Below are 14,490 nucleotides of genomic sequence, written 5' to 3' on the forward strand. Positions count from 1 at the left end.
CGAATACTCACCGCATACTAAAGATATGGCAATAATCAAATATTTCGACAGCATCGTAGTCAGTCTGATTTCATTCTACGCCAGAGCATGAATTTTTAATCTGAAACAGAAATGTAAATATAAAATATGCATGTACCTACTAAATATAAACTTAAGTCAAGTATATATTTATTTAAATAACTGTGTATTAAACAAACACGAATAAATATAAATTAAATAAATCTGTCGCTTAAGGCTTATTTAACAACAGCCCTTTCTTCAATATACGACCTCGTCGATTATTCGCCGTACAAATTCAGCTTGAATTCTAAATTACGCAATAGTCTTTGCGTTTAAAATTAACCGCAGTTGAAAACGATTTTTCAGAGGACAAAAAAAAAAAATTAATCTCGCCGCACAATACCGATACTTTTACATAATACAAATGTGGTAATGGAAGATTCCAAGAAGGTAATCATGGTGAATGCATAAATAAATGGTTCTGCTGGGCGTACTTTTCAAACGCTGCACGCTTCACAGCCCTCGTCATTAGCATAATGGATTTTGTGCAATAATTGTCCTAAACAAATACTTTATACGTAATATGTCACGAAAGGCTCATGGAAGGAATATTATTATTCCGTGGATGGGATTGTAAATAATCGAACAGGAAAAAAAAAGACACGTCAGTTACATCAGTCGCAGAAATAGTGATAGTAAAAATAAGAAGCAGAAGATATTTATTGAATTATAACTACCTCAGGAATATTCAACGTGTTGAAACTTCTATGTCTTCCATCTGTAATTAACATTGGCACACATTTGCAAATAAGGATAATAAATATCTTTTACTTATACGTTCTTCTTTTATTGTTGTATATATCGTTGTAAACTTGAAAGGATCTTAGAGAACGTTCGTTTTTGCAAGAGGATGTATCTTTCTTTATTTCATTAGCGAAATGAAATAAATTGTGTGATCTTTGACGTTATAAAAACTGCCTTATTAGAAATAAATTTAAGTATAACTAATATTATACGAATTTTAGAGAAATTCTTGCAAATTCGTTTTCACGACAGTGACAGTGTTTTTACATAATTAGTATCATTATGTACGACGTTTAATATCTAAATAACGGCTACTTCAATCAGATACTTGTATAAGGAAGTAATACATCATATTATATAATTTTTTGAACCTTTGTTTTGTACTTTGTATGTAATTTATATAACATTTCACACAGTTAATTACACTCATTTCTATTCAATTTTTTGCCAAAATCTGTATGCTGAATTCTTAATCACGGCAACATGAATAATTAGCCCCGAGAATAACAAAAATAAAATGCAAAAGCGGTCCTCCAAAAAATTGTCTCGTTTATTTAAATTTGTTAAGATATACGATCGTATGCAAATAGTTTTTGTATCCTCGTTATCTTCAGATAAGCCTACGTCGTATCGTAAAATTAAGTCTTTGCAACAGTTTAAACAAAATGTTAAAACTTGAAATTCTTATACATACACGTAATTAAGATCAGCAGATATATCGAGTTACTTTCTAAACAACACGTGTGTCGAGTCCTTGCAAAAAGCCATACACACGTTTACTTTACGTCTAATCTTTATATAAGTTGCCATATATCAGCTGAAGAAATGAATTCTTTCCGATTTTTGTGTGAAATGGAAGTTGTAAAATAGAAAGAAGTCATTTTTGCGGCTAATACATTTATATACAGTCGGTTACGAAAGTCTACTGCGTCTATCGAATTTTCTACCTCATTAAAGGAATTAAGAACGGACGCTTTATCACCAAATTATTTATATTTATGTATCGATGTAATTATTATTAAGATACTTTTAAGCGGAATTAGCAAAATTAAAATATTGAGAATCCTGAGACAGAGTTTCATCAGAAACTGCAAAATCTTAAATTTGTTCAACGTCAAGGAGATAGCAGGATGTTTTTATTTATGCTTGCATAAGAGAATAAGCAACCTGCAAAATATTGATATAATATTCAATATTTGTGTGATTTCGTGTATATGAAACACTATGTTTTATTTCTTTTTCATTTCTCGATAAATACGATAGCAAGTAAATTGTGTTACGTTTCAACAATATGTGTCTCAACTCTCACCCGTAACTCGTATCTATTTGACACACTTTCCCAGTAAAAAAAGTTATTCGGCCATTTGCAGAACGATTTTTCTGAAATACTTTTACTTTTATTTCTTTTCTATTCTCTGTGAAGAATGCGAAATCTCAACAAAATAATTTTCAAAATTGATCGCTCGTCTCTCCGTTTCGTTGACTTTTTACCATGCGTCAAACTGACACCGAGGGACACGTTAAGATGCGAAACTGAAGAACGGGTGAGATCTAATACGTCGAAAGATTCGTAAAGCTAACATCTTGTATTTAAGGGGTGTTTGCAAACTTAGTGTACGTAATTAAGGTCAGTATGTAGAGCCACTCTTTACTTTATATACATGTATAGTACATCATTATAATATGCAACGCATCCTCGTGACGAGACGAGACGTATGAATGGCGTCCTGAATGATGCGCTATCTCATCGTGCACATGTACAGAATCGCGGACCGTTGAGAAGGCAACGAAATTATTGCATAAGAACAGTGTTGGTAATCAGTTAGCGTGAAACAATAGTAAAAGGCAATACCGTTCCAGCTTGGATGCTTAACGGGCATGACTGGAATTTATAATTCTAGATCGATTCGCAACACTAGAAACGATATCAATTTTTCTTCGCACAGAAAAATTGTTTGCTTATAGAAATCTCCATTTACATTTCTCCTTCAAGTTTTAAGGATAAAAATGATTTCGAACGAAAGTTCCAAATTAATACTAAAAATAAGACGAGAGTAAACATATGGAAAAGAGAAGAATTAATCGAATTAATCGTTTTTTCTCCTTCGTCTTTTTTCTTCTTCTCTTTTCGTCTTCGTGTTCGTCGGAGCATTCGTCATTGGGTACGATGGTGGTTTTATGGGGAATTTTGATAAGAGCATTTTATATTAAATCGACGAAACCAATGTTAGAAGTATCGTGAGTTCATAACCTGTTCCTTTCACTTGTATTCTTTCAAGATATTGCGGCAAGGTGTTCGTATAATCCGCGCGCTTGCGGTAAAAAGCGCGAGCGATCCTTGATTCGCGCGTTACTATCGCGAAACGCTGCAATAATAGGAAAGCTGAAAAGTAATTATCGACAATTCGCGCGTTTCAGCGGTTTGTCATATTATTTCGTTCGCGCCAGCTACACGAGACGTATCGTCTTTTCGAACGAAAAAGCTGGCACGGTGACTAACAAGCGAAAATTCCACTTTGCTTTTCGCTTTGCTGCTCGCCTGTTTATTCGTAAAACTTGGATTATCAGTGGAAGGGATTTTTTTTAAATACCAAATTTTGATTCGCGGTACTTCAAGGACTACCGAGTTTCAAGTTGTCATTCCATACGTACGCGGTAAGGAGTGGTCTCACAAATGGATCTCTACGCCACTGTGATACCGCATATACAAACAGGACACGTTCAAAGAAACGTTAGGGTGCATTCATACAGCTGAAGCAAAGAGCGTGAAGCAACGAACATTTCGTTATTCGTCCTGAGGCAGTATTTTCTTTTTTTTTTTTTTTTGCAAATCACAATTTGCAACCAACTTGGTTGGCCTTTCTTGGTCACGCGTAAATTGTAAAGGATCGTGAATTAAAAGGAGATTTATACACACATATTTATTGTTCCAGATGTTCCAGATGTTCTAATATTTTTCGGTATTTCCTCTATAATGTCTTGTAATTAAACTGCGAATGTTTATGTGTTTATTCTAGATCTTGAATTCCGAAGAAGCTTGGAACTTCCAGGATTCTTCAAATCTTAAGAAATCTTATAAACAACGCAGAACTCCTCAGTTCCAGCTTTGAGATAATATTTTACAATTCGTATAATTCGTGTGCGTTGTATTTTAGAAGCTTGGAATTATCGGGATGTTTCTAATCGACGAGTATCGTGTCTCTTTGCTCGTTCAAATTACGTTACGAATTTTCGGAAGCTCGTAGATGTTCATACTCGAGGCACGAAGTACTATATTTCAAAAATTTACAACTTACAGACAGAGCGACGGGAGACTTCGTAACACCGTTATTAGTAAAATACAGACCTGCAAACGAATTTTAAATCAATTTTTTTTTTTTGACTTGTAAAAAAGATGAAATATGGTTCGTTAGTTAAGGAAAACCGAGAACCTAAATTTACATTGCAAATCGGCATTACGATATTTTGAATCGAAATTAATTTCAATCTGGCTGTGATTCTATAAATTATCGTAACGTGGATAACTGTTAAGTACGAAGTCACGGATTTCTCTGACGTAATCAAGCGTATTACGAAATACGAGTTAAGCATACGAACAACGTGAATTGAATTAATAATAAATTGAAGTAATATTTAATTAAATCGTTCTTTTGCTTGTTGCTTCTACGAATAAATGGATTTTCATATATCAGTGTCTATTTGCCAAATTTATTTTTCGATTATCATCTTTGACGTATCCTTGTTGCGGTTTCCATATGACAAATACCATGTTTGGCAGAGTGTTCGAGTGTTAGGTACTTAATAATTCAGACGAACACCATTAGTCGACTGTTGCTACTCGTGTCTGAAATATCCAATAAACACTTCTTCCATTAAACCGTGTGTAACGGTCCTTCTACGTCCTTCGAGATCGTCCTCGAACAGAACTACAACTATACGCGTACAAATTGCAATCTCATCTAGTTTATTGAGAAATAATATCGTTAGACAATACCATTGTCAACGTAAGAATAATTATCGATGATGACGACAACGTGTCGATGTAACCGCGATATCAATGACAGTATATAATGTGTCTCGGAAAAGTACTTGGACGCTTTCTATGGAAAACTTTCGTACATATGTATATTATATGCGTTTAAAATTTTATTAACACTGCGATGAGACTGCATTGAAAATTTACATAAAAATTGTAAGACGTTTGTTATAAACGTGATTCTACGCGAAAAAATAAGTCGAAAATATAGAATAAAAATTTTTCGTTCGAGGCTTTGTTTTCGAGAAAATCGACTTTGAATTTTCGCTCGGTACGCGTGCATCGTTGTCTCGATGGAAAAATTGAAAAAAAAAATTTTTATTCTATATTTTCGACTTCTTTTTTCTCGTAGAATCACCCCCTTTCCGCTTGTACCACCAGTTACCAACCACCCTGTATATCAAAAAATTAGCATACAGCGTGAAGATATCTTATAATACGTATAATAAGCGTTAAAGATGGTCCCACTCGATATTGAGACTTGTTTAATATAATGGGACATCGGTTGTTTAAATACTTTTCTAATCTCTGTAAAATATACGCTTGCGTTAAATACGTTCCAACTTCTTTATACATTTTCTATGTACAAATATCGCTCTTCTTATTTCCACGTTCTAATTGCAAGAATACAGTTCCATCTCTCAGAGGTACGGAAACAATTTGTATAACTTGAAGAGAAGACACGTCACAACGATGTCACAACTTCAGTTTCTTCATATTTCGTACAATCGTATCGTTCAGATGGGAAAAGAAACGATAACGAGGAAGATATCGAGCAAATTCCTGGGATTTCTTTTTCATAATCGTAACGCGATATTCGGTAGAATCTGCCAACGCACGTTGATCCAAACTTTGCTCCTCGATCGGTTAATAGTTACGGTACAGCGCGTAAGTTCCTACAAAACACCCTGTATGTGTTACCCCAGATCGGAATTCCTATTCAAATCGATTGTAAATTCTTTAGAAAACTTTCACTTTCACCGTGAAGCCGCAAGAAGTGTCGAAGCGGGCTGATCGAAGTTCATAAGATTCTACGAGATTCGACGCAGGATTTCGATGAAAATCAGGGTGTCCGTAGCTGGTCTCGATCGTTCACGTGTCCATGTTGCATTTCCTCGTTTGGCGCAACACTCGCTGCACCGTGCGTTTCGCAAAGAAAAAGTGAGCGGATAGCCGACTATCTCGGAGGCATTCACATATCTCCCTCGAGCGATTTAAAGCTTGGATTTATGTCGTTCGATCACGTGAAACTTTCCGCATGAGTTGAACGAGATACCTGGACGAACGCTATCCGCAAACTTCACCCATTATCTGTCATTGCCCTACTTTTGATGCCACTTTGCCATTTTTACTCTTCGTTACTCGTTCGCAAGCAGCCTGTCGATATTAAATTCCAGCATTTTGATCGATTCGTAGCAATGATATTTTAATTTGTCCGGAATGTACAAGTGAGTTACGAGTAATTAGTAATTAGAAACAGCAGTTACTTTTCTTCACGGAATCCACAGACCAACTTAGATCATCCGTTGAAAAACATAGCGACAGTCTATTTGATTATTTGCTATATATATATATATATATATACTATTGCATACATTGACTACCTAAATATCACTGCTTTCAATTTAACGACGAAAACCTCTCTATCGTTTTAGAGAAACCTTGTTCGCGTGATTAATAGCTCAGATACCAAAGAATTTGAAGTGCTTGTCAAACAACAACGTTTAACGGTTACAAATATTCTTTCATTACTGTATATTGGTTTTTTTGAGATCAATTTAATCGTATGATATTCTATTACGCACATAGGTACGACGATTATGGAGAATAAAACCATTACAGTTCAATTTATCCGGAATTTTGTAATTGAAGAACATCTTGCCATAAATAAGGAAGAACAGCCGCAGCAATTTATTCTACCAAATGCCATTAGGTTCCACCAACTGATTAATTCAAAAGCTAGTTTATGTATTCTGACAGAAAATTATAGATCAACGATAGGAAACTTTGCATATATCGGACTTACACGCAAAACGTTTCAATTTGTCTTTTTTTTTTTTTTTTTTTTTTGGTACCGGTTTATCATAATGATGCTTCGTTCATACGACTTACGGATTAGACACGAATATGATAATCAGAAAGTAAATCTTTCGAACGTAACTGGTCGAGCTAACAATAAGTTCGATAGAACACACGCGATAATTTGCGTTCGTAAGTAACTGATCGGACGTGTCTATATAATGACGCGAAATGAAATTCATACAACCTCGTCACCAGGTCGTTGTCGTTTCTTTCAAGGCCATACAGCAGAAAATGTACATACTGGCGATCGAACGACCATCCCACACGTGAAAACGGACTGTCTTTTCGGTTGAACAAACCTGCCTATCGGATATCTCGAACGAAACGTTCACGTTTGCAAACTCTGTGACAGCGTTTCCGATAGAATTTATGAATACGAACTTTTAAGATATGTATCTCCTAAGGCCTTCCATATTTTTTCGAATCGTTTCCTGGATGGAAAATAATCAACGCAATTAAAGTTGTCAATATACGAATTAAGATTTTGCCCTTTGGCAAATTGTTTAGTACCTTTAGCCCTAAGTAGCGACTATTTCTATTCTAGAAATTTATATTCTACAAAATCGCTTGTTTATTTGATATAAAATACATGTTTACGATATGAAAATTTGTTTGTCCCTCGATCAGCAGTGTTGTATTAAAATGATCCTGTTTAGTCATAAAACGACATGGAAATCCGAAAATCAACATACACGCGCTTATCACGTTTTCCTGCTGCGATCTTCGATTCAAGTTGACTCTTCGTTATACATATGCTAACAGATAACTCTTGTACAAAATCAGTTTTTGTAATATATTGTGAAACTTTACTGGCTCGTTTTGTATACATTGTTACGAAGATATTTATTTTTTTCAAAGTTTCACGATGTTTAATTTACTTTCAGCATTCGAGTAGATGTTAGGCATACATCTTACAAGTAATAAGTACCTACGTGTGATGGACCCGGATTCCAGACTTACACAGCGAACGTGTTAAGATTATCCAAATTTACACATCCATTGACTCATACATTATTTAGTAAGACGACGATGCTTAGAAATGTAATTTGCATGTAGGAAGTTTATCGCAACGAACGCATATTTCTCGACCTTAAATGTGATATATATTTTACAATATAAAAAGAAGAACGTACAAATAATTGAATGGATACCTGTTCCAAAAAATGGAGAAGTAATCTGATTAAATCAATTAATGCAGATAAACTGATTAAATTTCCCACTTATACAGAGAGCATTTAGGACAATGCACGCGATATCAGTTTAAAATTACATATTACCCACGGTCATATATAATTACATACAACGTACTGTCACTTCCTTGAATGCGTTAAAACCGGTCATCAATGGAGAACGGGATTTCTGGCCAAGATCCAAGATCATGGTCATTTGGCTGACCATCGACCGGTTCCAACTATGTATTACACCTTCCTCAATTCTATTTTCGCAAGATCAAATTTCACCAACAATGATCACGGTTTCGAAAGGATCCTTTTCCTGCACTTACGTACCTTCTTTCTACATGCCTATTAAATTACTAAAAGCCTATTCCAATCTGCTTATTTAAACGAGGATTTTGAAACGAAGAATATTAATAAGAAGTGTATATTTATCAATTGCTTCATAATCGATATCGACAAGGTGAATATGAATGAAAAACGATCAACGAAACGGAGTCACCTTAGAAGAGTCACCATGATGTACCCAAATGGTTGTTGCTAACGACATACAATGCCGACATGCAACGTATTTCTCACATTTGACGCGACACAATTTTCGTGCGATTTACTCGAGACAGTCCTACTTCTGCGTGACGAACAATGACATGAGATCCGAACAATGACAAAATCTCGGGGCAAAGTTCATCGTATAAACGTATGTACGAATTTAAATAATCCAGCGAGAACGCAAAGTGCACAAATGATATTAGAATATCGGAAAATTGATTTTTAAGATTCGTTATTTAAAATTATTACTTCAAATCTGTATCCATCGAAGACACAATCGCGTTAAAGATAGTTCTATAGTTCCTTTTCTTTTTAAATTAAGAACTTGGTCGACTCTTATGCTAAGGAGGACGTCGGAGTCATTGAAGCGTTGAAGTGGAGCATGATTTAAAAAGGATTGGGAAATTACCGTAGACCAATGCGATGATTAAAATCGCTACATGTCATGATCGCCACTAAACGCGATAGGCGGTGCCAGCACTAAACGTGAATCTATAGAACTTCGTAATATTTATTATAGCGACGGCTATACGTCCTGCGATTGTGAGAATTCTTAGGAAAGTACTTTCCCATGCATGGTACTTCTTCCATCGTTAGGAGGAAAGGTTAACTACAGATGGTTTGAGGTTGTGCGTTGCTACAAGGTAGGTTGCGATTGGCTCATCAAACGCACCCTTATGAAAATAATGAATAGAAACCTGGAGAAATAAACGATTTTGCGCTGTTTCAAAATTTTGCGATATTGTCATCGGAAATAGGATGCAAATTTTTGTTGCAACAGTAGCATCGATCTTCCTTTGATATTCATAATGAACGTCGTAAATCTTCTCCTGTTCGCTATTAAACTTTTAATGATAATCCAGCGAGTGGCGTTTTTACGCGTATTATTTGCATGCTTTGGGATAATAAAATCAGGGTGATAAAAGCCAAGCCAAACAGAGATTCAAAAGGAAGATATGGAACAATATTAAGGATTCGGAGAAAAAATGGCACGAAATAACGGCGAACCTTGCCGACAGGCTTAATAATTTGATATTATCGCCGTTTTTTTATTACTTACACACACGTGTCGTTGCCATGCTAGAAGAGTGACACAATTAATAATGAGAAAAGTAAGTTTGTCGAAAAATCGATTTGAAACAGAGAAGGCTTAATTATTCAACTCATTAACCACGAAAAAGTCTTTTGATTTTAAGAATCTTTAATGGAATATTATTTGCGTATATTCCTTACTGAGCAAATGATTAAAGCAGCGGCGCAAGCATAAAAAAAACTATGAATTGTACAATTCAAAAGTCTCATTAGTCGACCCATAAATAATTTATTTCATCTTCTTGTAATAAACAACTTTTTCTACCAAACTGTTAATTATTCAATGATTTTTTAACTTAATGATTTTATTCCTGGGGAATAAAAGCACTATTTGCCATTCAAATATCTTACATTTACTGGACACGTGTATCTGTTTTCATAAATAACAGAGCAATAAAAACTCTCTATACATATCTATGTATACATTCATTGTATAAGTATGATACTATGTAATTGATGCTGTACGTATAAATTGAAATGATTCGTTCAGTGATGGCTGTTTTACATTAATTATAAATCTATGTCGGACTTACAGTACTGAAAGTACACGGAACGTAAGAAAACTGTTACACGTACGAACCATGATCATTTTTACAAGTTTAAACGCGCAAAACGAAAAAACATATTTATACATAGTTTTAATAAATTTAAATTAATTTAAAACTATTAGTATGTATATAGAACAGACATAGTGATTTTTACTATGGAAATTGTATTTATTTTATGTATATGTAATATATGAATTTATTTTGAATTCGAACGTTCACAATTACTTAATACTATCTTGATAGAAAAAGAAGTATAGCGCTTTCTCGTGCTGAAATTCATACTGTCTAATAAATGGAATTATAATTGCTCATAATTTGCGATATAAAGTAGATAAAAGAAAACGTACGTCTCTCTGATTTTCGCCTGCAGTTACAGTTACAATCTTTCTTTCTTTCAAGTTCATGGTAAAAATTCTGATACGAATATTTCGCCTACTTGCAAGGTCAAGAATCATGGCCGGTCGAGAAACCTTTTAAGTTTTATTGTAAACATTTTCATTCCCGAACCGAGGTCGCATATTTTTGCATGAACAACTGGTAACGTACGAGGACTTCTGGTTCCTGAGACAAGGAACAACCTACGTCAACGGCAGATAACGAAATTCCATACGAACCATTCAAAACAAATTCTTTAAATTCGAATCTAAATAGTCAATTTGTCAACTATGCATAGATTATACGTTACACGTATAATTTTAACGTTTCTATTTGATTTATTAATATTTGTATTTTCAATTGCTCTTACTTTGATCCAAACGTATTTTTGGCAAACGAATTTTGCAATGCATTTTGTGAACGCAAATGGACGTACGTAGTATCCATCCTTTTGAAAATCTTGCCATATATTGAAGTTTCACATAAAAAGAATTTCACACTTGACGTTAAAGTGATTCGCGCAAATGTCTGAACGCTTATTGAAACTTTCTATCACTGCATTATCTGTGTCGTACAAAATCTTTTGAAGTTTCATTAATACTCCCACTATTGTACTGACAAAATTTCTAATTTGTAATTTTTTAGTGAATTTGTAGAAGTTTTATGGAGCACTTATTGCAAGCGTACACGTACGCAGAGAATATTTTTCCAGTTAATTACTTATTAAGTAGCGAATTAAACGAAGCGTAAATAGAAGTAAAATTCGCCGAGGCGATTAAACAATTTCAACAAATTTACAAGATTCCAATGAAATTCATTTTTGTCGATTTCTATATCTTGTGAGAAAGTAAGAGAATCGGATTTGTACGGTCGGTAATTGAATCGAAAAAATATGCGTTTGCTGGAATGCGCAAGGAGGCACCTTCCACGCACCTTTTTTTTTTTATGGCTGCTATCGTAACTCAATGAGAGGGAACTTGGGAGGTTGTAACAGCGATTCTCACATTAAGAAGTCGCTATGTTATCCTGTGAACGATCGTTGTTTGAAAGCAGTTCCCAGCTGGTGTGATTGTTACGAGAACAATCGCCGAGAATCTTCCAATTGTCAAGAGCCAGTTCACATCTAACGATTAGATAACTCATTCTGAATTCCGTGACTCCACGCATCTCGGCATTCACGATTTTCATTTCTCCGAGACAATGTTACAACGAGCCGTGAATCAACGATACTTGTTCGTCTCGTGCGTTCAAAAACCTCTCTTTAAATAATCTACGTTTATTTATTCAAAACTTTCAAAGGCTGATGTTCGATGCCGTTAAAGCCTAAAAGGGGATTTTAATTAATTCCATTGAGAAGAAAGTTGATTTTCCAGATTTTACCTACCTCGCTATCTAAATCTCTACCGTAGAATGCACGATAGATGTAATGAAGTTAATTCACTGTGTACGAACGATTTTATGATATTGCGAAGAAGATTATCGATACTTATGTCGGGTTCTCATTATGATTAGGATTAGGAGCGTGAAACGAATCCTCGTTTGGACTACACATTGCTGCTATGCAATGGAGAAGACATTGACTAGTGCGAATACGACTACTACAGAATTTGACAAGTAACCGCGGTAATCAGACACTCGAGAAGCTAATGACAATGATCCTAGGTCCGACACTTGCGATCGACTTGCTTGGCTACGGTGACAGTATTACTAAACTAACTCTCTGTCAAAACGTGGAATATCCACCGAGCGTAAAGACGACAAATCACTGGCCAATACGACCTCACGAGAGAGAATGACTTTCCGTCGCGATGATGCTGCAGAGGGAAACTATGATGGGGTGTGTGTAAGGACACGAGGTCGTCGGATTCGTCGGGGATAGCCTTCGTTCAGAAAGTGAGGGAAATTGACGCTGCTGTTAATTGGTCAATTTCCATGCTGGTGTTTAGAGAAGGATGTTAGCCGCCCTTGAGGGAAAGTTGCTAGCGGAAGCGTTGTTAGCGAGAAAAAGAAATTTCTCCGATCTTCCTATAGTTGGGACAAAGACTGCTTGTCCGTTTGAAGAACCTTAATTAACAAAATCCTAAGGTTTCTAGCGGGTCCTCAGGCTAGCTGAACTTGTGCTGTGTAGGTGCATCGACATCTGGTAATCATTTTGGCCGAAGGAACCGTTGGAATATTTACTGTCGAGTACCTCTACAGATATTTCTTTTAACGAGGGCTATATTATTATCCCATACCTTCTTCGGCGGCTACGTTCGGCGACTGATCGTCGCCTTGAGCCCAAGCTCATTGTCACAAACCTCAAATAAATACAATTGGGTAAAGTGACGGCAAATTGTTTAATTACAGCTATGGACTTTAATTACAATTTTGCGGATTTTCCCGAAGTTCCAAAGGGGAGGCTCCGGTGTCCTTTTGTCACGTCCCGCGCTGTAACGTGGACTAAAACTACCAATAGCGCGAGTGAGCGTTCCAATTTGAAATTTAAATAAATTTTGACAATTTGTATAGAAACCAAATTCGAACCTCACAACCCCCATGGAACAACCCGTCACATTACGACCCCTCCACGATAGACCTAAATATAAATAAGCGTAGCGACATAGAAGAAGCGAAATAATTCCTTAGTTTTAGAGTAGTTAATTCCTCAGTTTTGTGTGATTAGTTTCTCAGTTCTTGGTGATTAACTCCTTGGTTCTTGGCGATCAGTTCCCCATTTCTTGGCAAGTAATTTCTTGTTCATAGCGATTAATTCTTAATTCCTCTAGCTCTTAATTTCTCAATTCCTTTGCTTTTTTTTAATTCTTTAGTTCCTTAGTTTTTCAGCTCTTAATTCCTTTAGCTCTTAGTTTTTGCTCTCAGCTTTTAGGTTCTTTAGTCCTTTAGCTTTTAGTTCTTTGTTTTATTAGTTCCCAATTCTTGTTAGCCTTGTTAATCGACGTGTTTGTATTTGTCAATTTGTAAACTATCGAAAATCTATCGAAATTAAAATCTTGTAATTAATAAGAGCGAAAACGTATTGCGAACGATTGTAACTCCGAGCATTCGAAATTTCAACGACCATTCTGTCAATATCCAATTAGAATACGAATAAACATTTTTTTTTGTGAAGAATATTTGTCTAATAATATAATAGGATTAAGCGAACATTTATTTTTACCAACTTTAATCCTCTCCCGTGCCAATACTCCTGCGCGTAGCAGCTTAGCCGAAACGTGGAGTTTAATTTCCAATCGCATTAAATAACAGACAACACTAGAATTTAATCTGAATTTAAAAATTAACGGCAACGCAACCAAAACGAGCCAAACAAAACGTAACACTTTCATCTCCGACACTTAGATACTTCGAGCTTTATCATTTTTATATGTATACATATGTATACATCTTGTTAATCCTTTTTTTATACGTTTACGTGACTTTTCTTGCATGTGCATACACTTATCAGTCGTAAATATTTTATCCGATTTGTAAATTAAGAAGAAATTAATGATCGATAGCAACATTTATCATTTTCTTATACTCTTATAATCTTATGAATTCTTGTAATCAACGAATAATAATTCACTTATAATCATTCGTCATTAACCATTATTAATCATTGATCATCGTTTGTTTAAAAATTGACCAACAGCGTGTTAAAGTTTCAAATCGCGTCGTACTATTTATAGAAAATTTACGGTATAAAATATTAGGATGCGATTTGAAATTTGAAAAGTAAGGAATAAAATCATCGTAGTTCGATTTATTCGTGATTCTGTAATCAACATACATCTCGCCAAAGACAAGCAACAGTCGGAATACTTTCGAAAGGGTACTGTATCCGTGC

The 14,490-nt window shown here is 35.2% G+C and overlaps 1 protein-coding gene across 1 annotated transcript in view; it reads right to left on the bottom strand.

The window, feature by feature from the left end:
* Positions 1-14,490, bottom strand: part of LOC126865073 (uncharacterized) — a 33,104-nt gene that overhangs the window by 11,416 nt on the left and 7,198 nt on the right. Inside the window, exon 2 of the mRNA XM_050617160.1 lies at positions 12-100. Within this exon, the coding sequence (XP_050473117.1) occupies positions 12-54 (43 nt within the window). The 5' untranslated portion in view covers positions 55-100. The remainder of the gene's footprint in view (positions 1-11; positions 101-14,490) is intronic.

Source organism: Bombus huntii, chromosome 4, assembly GCF_024542735.1.
Source record: "Bombus huntii isolate Logan2020A chromosome 4, iyBomHunt1.1, whole genome shotgun sequence".
Taxonomy (NCBI): Eukaryota; Metazoa; Arthropoda; class Insecta; order Hymenoptera; family Apidae; genus Bombus; species Bombus huntii.